The sequence below is a fragment of the Phyllobates terribilis genome, unplaced genomic scaffold, assembly GCF_046119375.1.
Source record: "Phyllobates terribilis strain yellow unplaced genomic scaffold, ASM4611937v1 Scaffold_11__3_contigs__length_659146591, whole genome shotgun sequence".
Classification (NCBI taxonomy): Eukaryota; Metazoa; Chordata; class Amphibia; order Anura; family Dendrobatidae; genus Phyllobates; species Phyllobates terribilis.
Genome location: NW_027362771.1, coordinates 119,303,957 through 119,320,776, shown reverse-complemented (window position 1 = coordinate 119,320,776; position 16,820 = coordinate 119,303,957). Strand labels below are relative to the sequence as shown.

General features: G+C 41.5%; 1 protein-coding gene across 3 annotated transcripts in view; it reads right to left on the bottom strand.

Moving 5' to 3' along the window:
- The window catches only part of CFAP54 (cilia and flagella associated protein 54), a 526,588-nt gene that overhangs the window by 401,636 nt on the left and 108,132 nt on the right, over nt 1–16,820 (bottom strand). For all 3 annotated transcript variants that reach the window (XM_073651573.1, XM_073651574.1, XM_073651575.1), the window contains exons 16-18: nt 10,084–10,148; nt 5,776–5,904; nt 657–810 (exon numbers count right to left, since the gene is read on the bottom strand). In XM_073651573.1, the coding sequence (XP_073507674.1) occupies nt 657–810; nt 5,776–5,904; nt 10,084–10,148 (348 nt within the window). The remainder of the gene's footprint in view (nt 1–656; nt 811–5,775; nt 5,905–10,083; nt 10,149–16,820) is intronic.

Sequence of the window (16,820 nt, the reverse complement as noted above, 5' to 3'; positions counted from 1 at the left end):
TAGCTGATCCAGCTCTGATGTTCTCTAAAATGTCCGACCTATCCAACTCTGCTGCATCAACACCTCCGGTGTGTGCGGCTCAACATGACCTACAGTTTAGAAAATCTACCGCATCAGGTGAGCCATAACATTTTGTACACCCTGAATTGACTTTCTTAAAACTTTGAAAGTGGACATCTGTACCCTTATGAATATAACAGAGTGATGGAACATCAGAGTTGCTTTTAATATAAGAATGATCACAAAAATGGTAACATTTTTTAAGAAAGATTGTTCTAGGCATAAAAAAGGTAGGATCCAAAGTAAGAAGTTCTACACATAAAGCCAGAGAGTGACCCAAAAACCTCAACAGCAAATGCAAAGCAGCATCACAACTGCACTTCTTCCACTGTACATTAGAAAATGACCACACCGTAATACTGTAAAACACCTAGAGGACTAGTAAGTAACGTATAAAACATTATTCACTTTAAGCAAATTATAAGTCTTTGTCACCTCAAGAATTTTGCTGCAGACGATGCCTGAAATTGACATAATTTTCTTCTTTTTAGATGTATCAACTCCATTGTTCTGCTAATGGGCTTTATTACATGGAGAGATGCACTGTCATAGCAGCTCTATATTTTAGACAGCTATAGCACAAGCAGGTCTCCTACCTTTTTCTTGACGGAGGATTTTGATTGACACCCGATGTTGGGCTACAATTAGCTCGAGCTGCAAATCCATCATGGTGACATTATTTACAAGGGACTTGGAAGAACTGTTCTGAGCTTTAAGTGTGTCTTCTGCATGCTGTCTCTTTGCACCCAGCTAACAGAAAGCACAAACATATACACAATGGATTAGTTTTCATTTGTGTTGCTGTGTTTTAATTAGTTTATAATCCAAACAAACATTATTTCAGGACTTAACCAACAATTTACAAAACATTGAATATTCAGTAAGCAAGGAATCTGAATAATACATTGTTTTCTGGTAAACTTAGCTTAACATCTAGAAATAAGCATCAAGTAGAATTATCTCATATATAGGCAAATGTTGGAGCTATACATGTTACAATGGCTTTAAAGAGAATCTGTCGCCAGGTCTTTGCTGCCCATCTGAAAGGAGCATGATGAAGGAGCAGAGTCCCTGTTTCCAGTGAGTTATACATTCTCTATCGCTAAATTATTTAGAACCCACAATGCCATTTGTAGTGAGAAAATCATCCAGCCCTTTTTTAAATGCTGTTATAGTGTCTGCCATTACTACCTCTTGTGGTCACACAGTCTGACTGATGTAACGCCAACATCCCTGCATGCTCCCACCACTCCCTCCCGGCAGGGACGCAGACTTACTCACCGCCCATGGCCACTTTGCCTTGTCTCCAGCTCCGGCTCCCGTGTCCCAGTGTCTGCGCATGCCACGCAGGTCTCCTGACAGCGCACGCTCCCTGTCTCTTAAAGAGACAGCACGCATACTCCTAATCTGTCCCCAGCCAATAGCTGGGATGCACATAGTACTTAAGGCACCTCCACCTGTTGGGAGGTGCCTGAGCAACAATTGTCTTAATCAGTCTGCAAGCTGCAAGTCAGTTTTTATGTTCCTCTACATGTCCAGTTTACCTGCACCAGTACTAGCCTTGTCTGAATCGGTACCTGTGCTTGAAACTGCTCCGGCGGTACCTGATCCAGAAACTTCTCTGGCCGTACCTGAACCTGAAACCGCACCTATGGTATCTTAACCTGAAACTACGCAGGCGGTACCTGATCCTGAAATCGCACCTGCGATATTGATCCTGAAACTGTACCCAAACCTGAAACCACTCCAGTGGTACCTAAACCTGAAACCGCACCTGCGGTATCAGATCTTGAAACCGAACCTGTGGTACCTGAGCCTGAAACCGCTTCAGCGGGACCTAATCCTGAAACTACATCTGTGGTCTCTGATCCTGAAACCGTACTTGCGGAACCTGAAACCGCTCCAGCTGTATCTGATCCTCAAACCGCACCTGCGGTACCTGAACCTAAAATTGCTGATGGTACCTGAACCTGAAACCGCTACGGCGGTACGAGAACCAGCACCCGTGCTTGATACCCACTTTAACTTTACCAGCACCAGTGTAGGTCCTGTCTGAACTTGCTACAATATCTGTTCCATCAGAATCTGGTCCTGCCTTGGACTCCGAGTCCGTGTCTACTGTCCTGACCCTTCGGGTCAGCTGCTGCGGTACCGGGATCTGTCCTGGAATGGCACCTAGCATGCACCTGTGGCTCAAGTCTAACCCCACAATCAGGGGCTCCAGTGAAAAAACAGGTGTTCGCTTAGTTATGCCTTTCCAGGCTTTCATCAGTCCGTGAAGCAGTGGGTCCACACCCACCTGCATGACAACTGCTCTGACTGTAAAGAACCCTTTCCTATTTCGTTTCTGGAAAAGCCTTTTTTCCACTCGTAATGAGTGCCCCTGTCCTTAGTAAGGTCTTTGGAAGGAATAAGTCATGTGCTAGTCCTTTGTACTGACCACACATATATTTCTACATATAAATGAGATCTCCTCTGAGGTATCTTTTTGATGAGCTAAACAAGCCCAACTTTTCCAACCTCTCATTACAGGAGAGGCCTTCCATTCCTAGTAATAATACAGTTACCCGCCTCTGAACTGACTTTAACTTCCGAATATCCTTTTTAAAATACAGACCCCTAAACTGGATCCCATATTCTAGATGTGGCCTTACAAGTTATTTATAGGTTGGTAATAATATATTGGGGTCACAGGATTTAATCTCTCTTTTTATACACCCTAAAATCTTGTTTGCTTTTGCATCTGCTGCCTGACATTGAGTACTGCTGTTCAGTTTACTTGTAACCAGAATACCCAAGTCCTTCTGTTCTGTAGTCCAAAGTATATTTCCATTTAATATATATGCAGCATTACTCCGTCCTAGGTGCATTACTCTACATTTATTAACATTAAACCTCATCTGCCATGTGCTTACCCACGCAGACATCTTATGCAGATCATTTTGTAATATTATACTATCAAGGTCAGTTTGTCTACATAGTTTTATGTCATCAGCAAAAACTGACACTTTACTCTCAATCCCTTCCACAAGGTCATTAATAAAGAGATTAAAAATAATTAGACCTAACACTGATACTTGTCCCTTAACCATTTTTTTACGAGTTGTTGATTAAATGACTGTTTTCGGCTGCTGATCTAGCAGTTCTCTGAATGCTGAGCTAAGTATAACCCCCCACACACCACTGATTGGCAGCTTACCATGTACCCTGTGCATAGGCAGAAAGATAATCAGTGGGGTGAGAATATACAGAGCTCATGAATATGGAGGACTAAGTGGCAGATGGTTTACTAGTCCTCTAGTGATAATCTGCTGATAAATCAAGTGATTTTATCTAAACTAAAGCCAGCAGCCCAGTAAGTGATACATCGCTGGAATCGGGGTCTCAGCTATCAGATCAGGTGGCAAAACCTGGTGACAGATTCCCTTCAGCCTTTTCCTGACAGTGACAATTTCTGTTTTTTTTTGTTTTTTCCTCCCCGTCTTCCAAGAGCCATAACTTTTTTATTTTCTGTTCACATAGATGAAGATGACACCATTCTTTTTATCACATAGTGTGCTGGAAAAGGGGAAAAAAAATCTTATTTTTTGTGGGGAGTGACCATGTTTTTATTGATAGCATTTTGGGATAGATATGATATTTTGATTGCTCCTAATGGCATTTTATGCAGTAATGCAGTGACCAAATTAACACAATTTTTAATTTTTTTGCTGTTTACAGTGTTTATTGATTGAAGTAATTATTTTTATATTTTGATAGATCAGACTTTTCTGGTCACGGCGATAGCACATATCTGTATTTTTAAATTTTTTTTTACTATCTTTAATTTTAATGAGGAAAAAGGGGAGTGATTTGAATTAATGTTTTTTTATATTTTTAATATATATATATTTTTATTTGTTTTACTTTTCACTGTATTAATTAGTCCCCTTAGGGGACTTGAACCTGCGATTGCCTGATCGCTTGTATGATATATGATCGCTTGTGCCGCAGTATTTCTGCATATAGTAAAGATCACAGTCTCCTTTGAAGCCCGGCCACTAGGTCTGGAAATGCGCCACTATACAGAAACCACTATACAAGCTTATGTATATATTTTTTGCAATCATTTGAATTACTTCCTTGCATCCAGAAAAAAAAATATGGAAATTGTCTTGATGAATAAAGTACTGTTTTATGCAAACCACTTTCATTCAGACCCATGTGTCCCTAGGAGAAAGCCTGTACTAATACTTGTGGGGTCATTATCTCCACACATTTTTCTGCTGTTGACTCCTTTATTCCCCAAATATGCAAAGTGTACTAAGGGACTGATTTATTGAACTCTTTGAGGCCCTTTCACACTGGCCCTGGAGTCTTCAAGAGCAATTCCATCAAATTATTCTTCTTTTTGCTGTCAAAATACTGGAAACAATGGAAACCCCCAACAGACCCTATTAAAAGTCAGGGAGATCCACTAGGCACTGTTGAGATCCGTTGTACAAAATGCAATTGTAGACAAAGCCTAAAAACATTTAAGCACACTACGGACATCGATCATTGGATGAATGCTTGGAAAAGAGGGAGGTTATCTGGGGGCCCACTGTGATTGCTGCCACAGAACATTATCATAGGGGTTGTTTGGAGAAAAAAGGATAAAGGCAAGAAAGTGACTAAAATAATAATAAAAGGAAAATCTATTTAAAGGGAACCTGTCACGTCATTTCAAGCATCTAAACTGTCCCCAGTGCATTGTGCATCACTAACATGTTATTTCATTAAAAACGGCATTGTAATGTATTATAAAAAGCACTTTATATAGTTATATAGTACCTACTCGTTTAGTCATGGGGTGTGAATCATTTTCTATTCAGTCATGGGCGTCACTGCCTACTCAATTTGATTGACTTCTCTGGTTGCGCCGATGTCACTAGAATCCCACGCTTGCGCAGTGTGTAGCGTGGAGCCGGCCGCGCTTGCGCAGTGTCAAGCAAGGAGCCGCGCTTGCGCAGTGTCAATCGGGAAGCCACACGTGTCGTGACGCGCGGCTCCCCGCTCAACACTGGGCAAGCGCGGCTCCAAGCACCACACTGCGCATGTGCGGCTACATGCGCCACACAGCGCAAGTGCAGGATTCTAGTGACGTCTGCGCAACCAGGGATGTCAATCAAATTGTGGGGGCGGCAAAGCCTGTGACTGAACAGAAAATGAATCACACCCCTATGACTAAACAAGCAGGTACTATATAAAGTGCTTTTTATACATCATGACAGATTGTTTTTAATGAAAACATATTGCATCACTAATAACACACTGGGGACAGTTTAGATGCTTGAAATGACGTGACAAGTTCCTTTTTAGCCCCAGGTTTTCCAAAGCTACCACTCAAGAGCTACTCACCAGTCCTGCAGCAATGACATCACATCCACTATAAACATACATGCTGCAACCAATCACAGGCTGCAGTAGTAATGTGCCAAACATGACATGGCCACTGAAGACAGCGATTGGTTGCGACAGTGACAAGAATTATGGACATGATGACATCATTGCAGGACTGCAGGGACCAATATATTAGTAGTACTGGAATGGTACAAGTCTTAATAGGTGAATAATGCTTATTTTAATGTTTTATACCATATCTGCCCTTAGCTCATTTTTGAGTAATCCCGGACAACCGCTTTGAATTACCACCATATCTACGACTACAAGGTTAGCATATTCCTGTGGTCTTACCGTTCTAATATAGTGGTCAACAAGTGATATATTATGATGTCCAGTGCTTTCTGATGGGGATACAGCTAATCCATTAATTGCTTTGTCTATGGTTTCATATGCAAAAATCAGCTGGTTCAGAGGGGTTTTCTGCAATATAAACAATATGCCACATAAGGATAAAAGACAATCTTTACCTGGATCTGGAAGTAACAAGAGGCTTATTTTTAATACAAAACTATTTTTTTTCCTAACACATTTTCTCATAAATTCAAACTGAAAATTGACAAATTGATTTACCTTTAACAGAATTGCAAAATTAATTTCTGTGTGACCCATGTAATAAATTAAATTACCTAGGCTCCCAGTATTCCATTACCAATTCAATAAGATTAATGGAGCCATTTGTCCCAAGTGCATAAAGTACTCAAATAAAAGAAAAAGAAAGACAAATATTTGTGTAGTTGTTCAATGTACTGTAAACTGAAACTTGAGAGGTTATGTGTAGTTTTTAAATGACCACGATAAAAGTCAATGCTGAAGATGAAAATTTCACATTTCTATACAACAAAGACTAGGAAGAAAGCCGCACACTGTTTATCCTGTATTTTGAGGTGCAGACTGGTTTACAGATTATTTTGCCAAAGTCACAAGTGGATTCATCAGGAAAGAGTTTTGTTTTTGAAAATCAATAACAAGAATCTAAAAATAAAAAGTACAGAGAATTAGAAGTTCCTTCTTATATATCTCTTATTATTTCGTTTTAATCCACTCCTGACTTTGGCTAAAAAAAAATTGCATCAAAAACTGGAAAAATTCCAGATTCATAACTAAGAGGAAGGTTCTCCATACGTAGAAACAAAGGACTTAAAATAAACTGAATAAAATTATACCTTGATATCTACAATCTGATGTTTTAGTGCAGAGAAATCCACATTTTTCTAATATGTAAATGAGCGGTTCAGGACTATGGGCCGGACACTTATCTGCATGAGAATCTGCCTAGAGAGATTATTTTAAATGAAAAAAGGAGTTACCAAGTGTGAGGCATGTAACTAACACAGAACAGTAGAACTGAACTTTGTCTCATGACAAACATGTTAACAACTGCAGCTCTCACAGCTCTGCTGTATTGCAACAAAATTGCTACCCTGTCTGTCTGAGGTGAACGCTGAGGCTCAGAAGAACCTGCAGATGTGTCAGGTATAATCACACACAGCTTTGCAGTGAGCTGGAGCTGCAGTGAGATCAGGAGAGCAGAGAGTGTCCATTACACATCACACTGGCAACACCCCCTCCATGTAGAGTAAGCTCTATAGGCAGAGTCTCATGCAGACCAGTGTCCGGCCCACCCATAGCCCTGAACAGCTCATTTACATACAAGAAAAATGCGGACTTCTCTGGAATAAGGCTATGTGCGCACGATGAGGATTTGAAGCAGAAATTTTGTGAGTGTTTTTGCCTCTCCCTGGTAGAAAAAAACGCATGCAGATTTTACATGCGTTTTTGACACGTTTTTTACATGCGATTTTTGAAGCGTTTTGCTTTTTGGAGCTAAATAAAGTTATTTGGTGGGACATGGCTTAAACCCTTGGATTACCATAAGAACTAGGGTGAGTATATTGGTTCATTTAAATGATTAAAGAATGTGTCTGTTATATTTCAAATAAAGTGTTTATACTGTGTCTGTGTGTTTATTTAACTCTTAATTAAAGTAAAGTAAAGTTTGGTCATGAAAAGGTCTGATTGACACCTTGTCATCACCAAACAAAAGAGCTAGGTGTCAGCAAGTCCCATTCGCCCAATCTTTATTAGCATTTCTATTCATGTAATTTATGCGGCTGCTGTGAGCTGCTAATTTTAGCCTGGGAAGGTGCCATTAGGCAAACATGGTCCCTGGCCATAATTAACATCTCACAGTTGGTTCGTTAGCTGCTACGTGCCCCCGATCAGCACTCAGCAGCATTTTGGACACAACGTATTTTTGTTGTGTCCAAAATGCGGTGTTCTAATGCCGCACAATTGTTGTCGGTACATGTGAATCCACCGCATATAATGACACTTCAATCGATCAAAATCTGCAGCGGAGAACTGGAGTGTCCGCTACAGAAATTGACATGCTGCGGGTGAGTTTGGGTATGTGGCCACAATCTGCAGACTGCAGGTCTGAAGTGCGTCAAACCCGCAGCGTCCAGATGTTACAGCATAGTGGATGGGATCTATAGAAATCCCATGTCCACTATGCATGTATCAGAGGCTGCGAATCACTCGTGGACACTGACATGCGGCACGTCTTTCAGGACGGCAGCATGTCAAATTCTCTTGCGGAGTCGCTAGTCTCCGCAACAGAGATTTGACCACTAGAAAGTATTGAATGCGGTAAATCCGCATGGTTCAGTGAACACATGTGGACTTACCTGCGTTCAATAGAATGCAACGTTTTGGACACAGCAAAAAATATGCGTCCAAAGCGCTGCTACGTCTGGATCGTGGACACAGACCCGAAAATTTAAAACAAAAAATGGCGTTGGCTCCCGCGTCATTTTTATAACCAGCAGAGGGAAAGCCGACTGCCGGGGGCTGATATTAGTAGCCATTGAGGGGGCCATTAGCCAACAATGTTCCCTGGCTATTAATACCAGCCCACAGCTGTTTGTTTAGGCTTTACTGGCTAGATTACAGGGGGACTCCAGAAAAAAATTGACGTAGGGTCCCCCTATAAAATCTAACCAGCAAAGGCTAAACTAGACAGCTGATATTAATAGCCAGGGAAGGGGCCATGGATCCTGGCCCCCTCCGCTGCTATTAATATCACCTCTCAGCAGTCCCAGAAGTGGCGCATCCGTAAGATGCGCCAAATCAGGCGCTTAGCCTCGCTCTTCCCACTGCCCTGTAGCGGTGGCGAGTGGGGTAATGGGGTTGGAGTTCACGTCAGCCTTGTATTGGCGGCTGACGTGAAGCCCAGGTTAGTAATGGAGGGCGTCTGTAAGACGCCCCCATTACTAACAGCGTAGTAAAATGGTCACAGCGTTTTCAATAAAAGACACGGCCAGAGTAAAGTATTTTAATGAAATAAATAACACACGGTTCTACAATTTTTTTTATTACAAAAGTCTGCGAAGCCCTCGATCTCCTGAAAAAAACGTAAAATAAAAATCAACCATATTCCTCACCTGTCCACCGTCAACGACGCAGTCCACGTACCATCGAGTGTCTCACGACGATTCGTGCCACTTTTACAGCAGCGACATCAGCCATCACTGATGTTACTGCTGTAGAATACAGCAATGTATACTGACAGGGGTGTAAAATCACCCCCTGTCAGTATACATGCTGCAGGAGGTCACTGGGGTTGATCAGCTGAAGATCAGCTGACCATCAGGACCTGCGCTGACGTCACAACTCAGTTGAGCGGTCACATGACCATCAGCTGATCGGTTACGTTACATCTGTGATATCAGCGCATGTCCTGCAAGTACCGCCGGCCGCCGGGAGAAGATCGCCGCCGGGGGCCACTGGACAGGTGAGGACAGATGTTTATTTTTTATTTTTAACTTTTTTATTTCTTTTTTTTTTTAGCGCGCGTGGTAGCGGGCTTGGCTGGGAAGGCTACTTCTCCTCCCATTCACGCCGCTCCCACTGTTATCAGCGGGAGCGGCGGTGGGGATGAGAGGAGTTGTAGTCTCCTCTTCATCCCGGGTACCACACGCACCGCGTTTGTGCCGCAAATTCGCGGCCATTGAATTTAATTGAAGCGCAGCAAATCCACATATAATGTAACTCGATGGCCGCGAATTTGCGGCGTGATCGCGCTAGAAATGGCCATGCTGCGTTTTGCAACGCAATGCGAATTCGGCGTGTTAATTAATGCATCATGTGCACAGCACATCCAAATTTGCATTGCTATGGATGGCAGACTGATTAACAAGCGCTTTTGCGGTCGGAAAAAACGCCGCAAAAACGCTTCAAAAACGCTACGTGTGAACTTAACCTAAGACATCAGATCGCAGATATCAAGGTATCATTTTATTCAGCTTCCTATGACCTACATGCCAATATAGACGGCTTAGATGGGATGATCTGACTGACAGATTCCCTTTAAGAAGAAGAAAAAAAGTTTCCAAATGTATTTAGTTTATTTACATCAACAACAATAGGATTACACAAAATAAGATTTTTTTTATGTGCAGTATAAAAAATATCAACTGTATGGCAAAAATGTCATGTAAACCTAGTATGGCTTAAAAATGGTAAATTATGCACTTCCTTCACATAATTATAGAATATTAGGTTACGTGTTCTATAGACATACATCACTTATCTGCTCACCTTCATAGTTCTGGGTTTAGTGCTGCCAGCGCACACATCTGCAATAACTGTTTCGTGTGATCTGCCTGAATAAGATTAAAAGTATATGTTACTTCTTCTTAAGAGCTGTATCTGACTGATGGAGCCTTTTAAGCAAATGGCAAATACAGAATTACGCCAAATTATTGAAATAATTCCAAAGAAAAGTGTAAGATGATCCCTCAGGATAAAATCATATATTTTACCTTGCATGGGTAAGAAATAGCCTGCTCCACTATCATGCTATATAGACACTATTTAGATACATCTACTGTAAACAGTGTGACAAAGTCACTGGCAAAGTACTGGAGGGGAGATATGTAGCACTGAGATTGTTAGCTCCTGTAATATAAACATAGGAAAAAGGTTCCAGCACATGAAGAAATGAGGGGTTAATCAGCCATGTTTAGTGGTAAGGTGATTAAACACCTATAGACAGAGAGGAGGTCAGAGGATAAAATTCCCAGCTTTTTAGAGCATTTGGTGTGGGGTGGGCCTGGAGGCACAAGCTCTGGAGCTGTTTTACCATGTGAAGGAAAGCTAAACCTTGGGTTGTTTGTTCCTGAAGCAGGTGGTTACCCGCAGGGCTGTGGAGTAGGAGTCGTGGAGTCAGTGTCCATTTTGGTGGAGTCGGAATCGGAGTCTGTATAAAATGAACCAACTCCTAAAATATATAATAAATTGGGTACAGTAGTTCAATGCAGTTTGTGGGGAATATTTTTTCATAAGAATTTGGGAAAGTTATGAAATGTCCTATAAATGTTTGTCCTATTCATGATCTAAGGGTCTAGACTTTTAGCTGAGATGAATCTGTGCTACAGTAAATTTATCACTTAAACATGAGCCATGTATGAGGGAGTCGGAGTTGGAGTCGGTGTCATGGAAATTAAGAAGTCAGAGTTGGAGTCAGAGGTTTGGCTTACCGACTCCACAACCCTGGTTACCCGTAGCAACAAGGACTGTGCCATACGTTATGTTTTGTTTTTCCTGTAAGGCCAGGAAGGCCGTGTTTGTTTTGCTTATGTTGCCGTGGTTTATGCAGTGCTCTTAATAAACCACAGAAAATTTAAAGAGACAGTGTTCCTGTGTCTACCTCTATGTGCAACCAAGTGAGCTGATCTACCACAATAAATAGGACCCCCGCTCCATTCATTGTGTATGGGACTACAGGAAAAAGCCAAGTATGTTGTTCGGCTTCCTCCGGCATGAATGAATCTGAGGTTGAGCATGAGCATCTCTACTCCACGCAAGATGGGGCTTTGAACAGCCCCATTCTTAGGATCACTGGGTCCATCCATTGTGATAGGGATAACTTTCAATTCTGGGACTCATTATGTATTTCCTGCCAACTTGAATTATATCCCATAAGACCTAGGAGGCTACGTTCTTCAAGGGTTCGTTCACATTTATGCTATTTTTATTTTTGTTATGTAGAAAATCTTGGCACTCAGGAAAGTTTTGCAAATCTTGATGAACACTTTTAATGGTGATACAGTAGTACAGTGAGACAGAGGTTCATCAGTGTACACGTTGCTCCAAGCAAATTAGAGGCAAAATAGAAGAAATGCCGTATCCAGCAAAAGAGGCATCAAATTTGTAGTCCGTAAGTGTGATGTTGGCGACGCGAACACGGCATCCACCACGTTCTATGGTGCGCTGTTGTTTTTGTTGTTTCATTGAGTTTAATCTTAATTAATACAGGTCATTTTATCAAGTTCAATCCACTTTAAAACTTCTGACGTGTTCAACAACCAAGTCAATGTGAGTATGAATAAATGCAGCTTTCATTCTAATTCTCAATTTTTCAACATTTTTTCATTAGTCCTTCTTGCCACATTAGCAAAAAAGAAGCAAGACAAAAATATATCTCATACCCTACCATAATTATATATAAATGTAAAGCAAAATTGCATAATAAATATAGGGTACTTAGTGAACTATTTTTGATCAAAAAAAGTATACAAGCCGTCCCACCAGCGGCAAGGTGACCCTAAATTGGGACGGTACCTATACTGCCTATATTAAAAACCTTTTTTGACTTGTTTGCATTCTGTGCAATTTAAGGGTGTGGCATGCCCTTTGTTGAGCTGATTGGTATATATGTAGCTTACCACGGGCCCAGGTGGTCTGGAGTTGGGACCCGGTCCTATTTGTCTACCCTTTTATATGCATTACTTCAACTTTGATATACAGTAAGGTTTTTAATATAGGCAGTATAGGTACCGTCCCAATTTAGGGTCACCTTGCCGCTGGTGGGACGGCTTGTATACTTTTTTTGATCAAAAATAGTTCACTAAGTACCCTATATTTATTATGCAATTTTGCTTTACATTTATATATAATTATGGTAGGGTATGAGATATATTTTTGTCTTGCTTCTTTTTTGCTAGTGTGAACATGCCTCTGTTTCTTGTATGTCTGCCATCTTAGACCTCAGTTCACATTGTCTGGCTTCTTGCCACATTAAAATGGACATGCCCACCTTTAATGCCATTACTTTATGATTGGTGGATGTCTCACTTCTGAGACCCCCACTGATCCTGAGAACAAAGGGTCTATCTCAGTGCTGCAGCCCCTTCACTATTGTCCCTGCACACTGGCACTGCCAGCCACCTGACTGCTGGAAACTACAGCCAACTCTATTCATTTCAATGTAGCTGTCCTGCAGTTCACCTGCATAGAAAAGGAAAGCATATGAAGAAGTTAAGGGGTTGGGCCCAGTGGTCAGACCCCCACTACTGATCACAATAATAAGGCAAAAAATCCTAGATTCCATTGTTTCAAATAGATATGTGTACAAGGAAGCAGGATGAACAGTTTAAATGGATCTATCTTTTTTTTTGGTTGAATTGATTTTTACTGTTTCCTCATGTGGACATCAAGTTAAGCTAAAAAATATTATTGATTGAACACACACAAAAAAAAAATAATCCACGTATTATGTGTCTTGATACTTCTGCACATCACATTATAAGATATGAATACAACTCTAAACAGATTAGACCTGGGGTTAAATAAGACATCCATGTCCTTTGATCAGAAGGTTAATATGCAGATTATAGAATTTGTAGCACTGTGACTTTTTCCATGGGTCACTTTCACATTTCAGTTGGTAGCTGCAATGCTAAATGGTTTATTTTACAAGGTCTCCAGAATGGGATTCTCCAGGCTGGAAGTTCACAGTGTCTCTCTGGGTTAATTGCCCTGTTGTCTGCAGAATATCCTTACGGCAGAAAACTCGTTTCTGCCATGGTCAGAAGGGTCCTAGTTCACATTCACTTCAGCAGTGTGTTTAGCAGAGCTCACAAATACATCCCTCCTCACTGCCAGGAATGTGCTGTACCTGGTAATTAAATCCATCTTTCCTTTCACTTGCCAGAGTTCACTTATTTTACCCAATTTGTCAACCTATGATTCTTGGAAACCATAAGCACAAGCACTCGACTACTTAGTTACAAATCCTTACACATCGGGCAGCCACCATGTATGGAAGAGAACACAGTAAGTGTTTTCATATTTTCTGCCATTTTTGGGTCTGTTAATTTCCAAAAGTATTAAAGGGATTCTGTCAGCATGTGTTTGCTATGTAATATGAGAGTACCATAATGTAGGAGCAGAGACCCTGATTCCAGCAATGTATCACTTGCTGAACTGCTTGGTGCAATTTTGATAGAATCCCTGTTTTCTCTGCTATACATGTAGCAGTGGTCAGAATGTTGAGCCCTGTGTAACCCCACCCACACACCTGAGCTTCCTCTGTCTACTGTGAATGGTCAGCAAGCTGCCAATCAGTGGTGGGGGCGGGGTTACACCGATTAAGTTGACTGGTCTGCATGTGAGACTTATTCATCCAGTGATAATCTCCTGCTGATAAAACACTGATGGTATTGAAACTACAACACAGAGCCTAATAAGTGACACATCTCTATAATCAGGCTCTCTTGTAGTATATTATGCTGCTCTCAGATTAAACAGAGAAAAACTGCTGACGGATTCCGATTAAGATAAAAGATCTGGGGCCCTACGCTCCAAGCAAATAATCACTCAGCCTAGGAAAATATTGTTTCTTTCCATTGTTACTATAAATATTTGAAAATTTCAAATATACCATTTTGAACAACACCATTTATGAAATAACTTACCACAAACAAGTACATTATTGTAACAGAGACCACAACCTGTTCTCATCATATAGCTCCGTCTTTGTCAAATTTTCTCTTGTCCACTCCTCATATTATAGCCTCTGAGATTTCTCCTGCCTGTTCCTTTAACTTGACCCTATCTATATGAAACAACAATATAAACAGCTTCTACCCTCACCTACTGTCTTTTGTAGATTGTAAGGCCTTACAGGCTGGTTCCCTCTCCTTTTGTACCAGTCTGTCACTCAGTAAATAATACTTTAACTGTTCATACACTATATTGGGACGAATACACATCACAACTTTATGATCTTTTATGACATCTCATTCTAAACCTACAGGAAAAATATATGTCTTTCTACCGTTTTAGCCAGTAGATAGAAAAATAATAAGATTTGAGAGTCCTCAGTGGTTGATACCTTTTAATGGCTAACTGAAAAGATGGTAACAAATTGCAAGATTTTAAGACTATTCAGGTCTCTTCATCAGGCATAGTATATCATGAAATCTTATTTTATATTTATACACCACAGGGCACAAGAATAAAGGTATGTGCCCACAATTCGGAGCCGCCTGCGGCCCCGACAATGCAAAACAGCCGCACGACTTCCACCCTCATATGCAAGTGAGAGGCAGCGATTTTTTTTTTTTCACATGTGGACTTTCCTCATTGATGTTAATCTATGGGGAAAGCCTGCATGCGGACCCGCAAGAGAATTCATGCTGCAGGTCTGAAAGACGCGCCACATGTCAGTTTCCGGGGGTGATCCGCAGTGGCACAGAGACGCATAGTGGACATGGGATTTCTAAAAATTCCATCCACTATACTGTAACAACTGGCCGCTGAGGGTATGAAGCTGCATAAACACGCTGCTTCATACCTACAGCGGCTCCTGATCGTGGGCACGTACCCTAATGCAATAAATGAGGCAAGTGACCGTGAAGCTGAACTATTAGTATGGGAGGGGGGAGAAAGAGTTGTGGCCATAAATATTGGAGCAGTTTATAGGTAAAGAGTGTGAAAGTTTTATTGTCCTGTGAGGTCCGGTCCATGGTTGTGAAGCCCCCACAGGTCTGAGGAGCACATTCCTTAGTTGATGTAGAATAACATAAATCCATGCGACACATTCATTCCTGCACTGAGTGTGTCAAAAGTTGTCCTAAGCTTGTATTCCCATTTTTTTCTGTCTCTCTGAGATTACCTTTTAACCCCTTTCTGACGTGGAGCATAATAGTACGCCTCACGTCAGATCGCCCTGTTTGGTGCGGGCTCCGGCGCTGAGCCCGTTCCTTTCCAGGCACATGTCAGCTGATCTATACAGCTGTGCCCGCAACAGCTGCGGGTGGAATCGTGATCCACCCGCGACTGTTAACTAGTTAAATGCCGCTGTCAATCTCTGACAAAGGCATTTAACTCGTGCTTCTGGGAAGCGCGTCATTGACCCCGCCCATGGGCGACCCCGTCACATGATCGCGGGTCACCAATGGGTTGGCATGACAACCCGGGGTCTGCAGGTGACCCCTGTGGTTGTCATTGCCAGATTGCTCTGAGCGCCGCCCAGTGGTCAGCACTCATAGCAAGTGAGCATTTCTGCTACACACAGTCGATCTGATCATTGCTTGTGTGTAACAGAAACAATCAGATAAGTGCTGCTTCTAGTCTTCCATGGAGACTATTGAAGCATGCAAAAAGTGTAAAAAAATAAAAATATATATAAAAGTTTAAATCACCCCCCTTTTTCCACATTCATAAAACAGTAAAAAAAAACCTTACACATACACATATTTGGCATCGCCGCATTTAGAATCGCCCGATCTATCAATATAAAAAATTAATTAATCCGATCGGTAAATGGCGTAACGAGAAAAAAATTCAAATAGCAAACCAGTCAATAACTTCCATGCCATACTCATCCAACCGTTCATGTATGGAACTTGCTTTGTGCACTGATGAAACAGAAAAAGACCTTCACCAAACAACTCCCACAAAGTTGAAAGCATACAGTTGTTCAAAATGTCTTTGAAACATTAAAAGGGGTTGTCCACTACTCGGATAACCCTTCCTCAATCAGCATGTTTGCTCCCAGTAAAATAGCAACACTTATATTCACTTCCGGTGCTGTGATCCCTTCGCCCAATCAGCGCTGTCTTCATTCTCCCCGCCTTCAGACGAATCGGACATCAAGAGGAAGTGAGCGACCAATAGCAGATCTCACTTCCTCTTGATGTTTGATTCGTCCAAAGATGGGGAGAATGAAGTCAGCACTGCTTGGTAACAGGGATCGCGTGACATGACAAAGTCACGCAATCCCCGGGAGAGCGAGTGCCAGAGCCGGAGGTGAGTATAAGTGTTGTTATTTTACTGGGGGAAAACATATTGATTGAGACGGAGTTATCCTATTAGTGGACAAACCCTTTAAGGTAAGCACAACTGAAGAAAAAAAATTGGCAGTTGGAGACTTTTATGCATTAAGCACTTGGGGACACCATGCTGTAAATCTATGTGGTCTACCACCTTGTGGCTGAGTTCCTGCGGTTCCTAAACACTTTTTCCTGTTCAGAAATTCCACTCACATT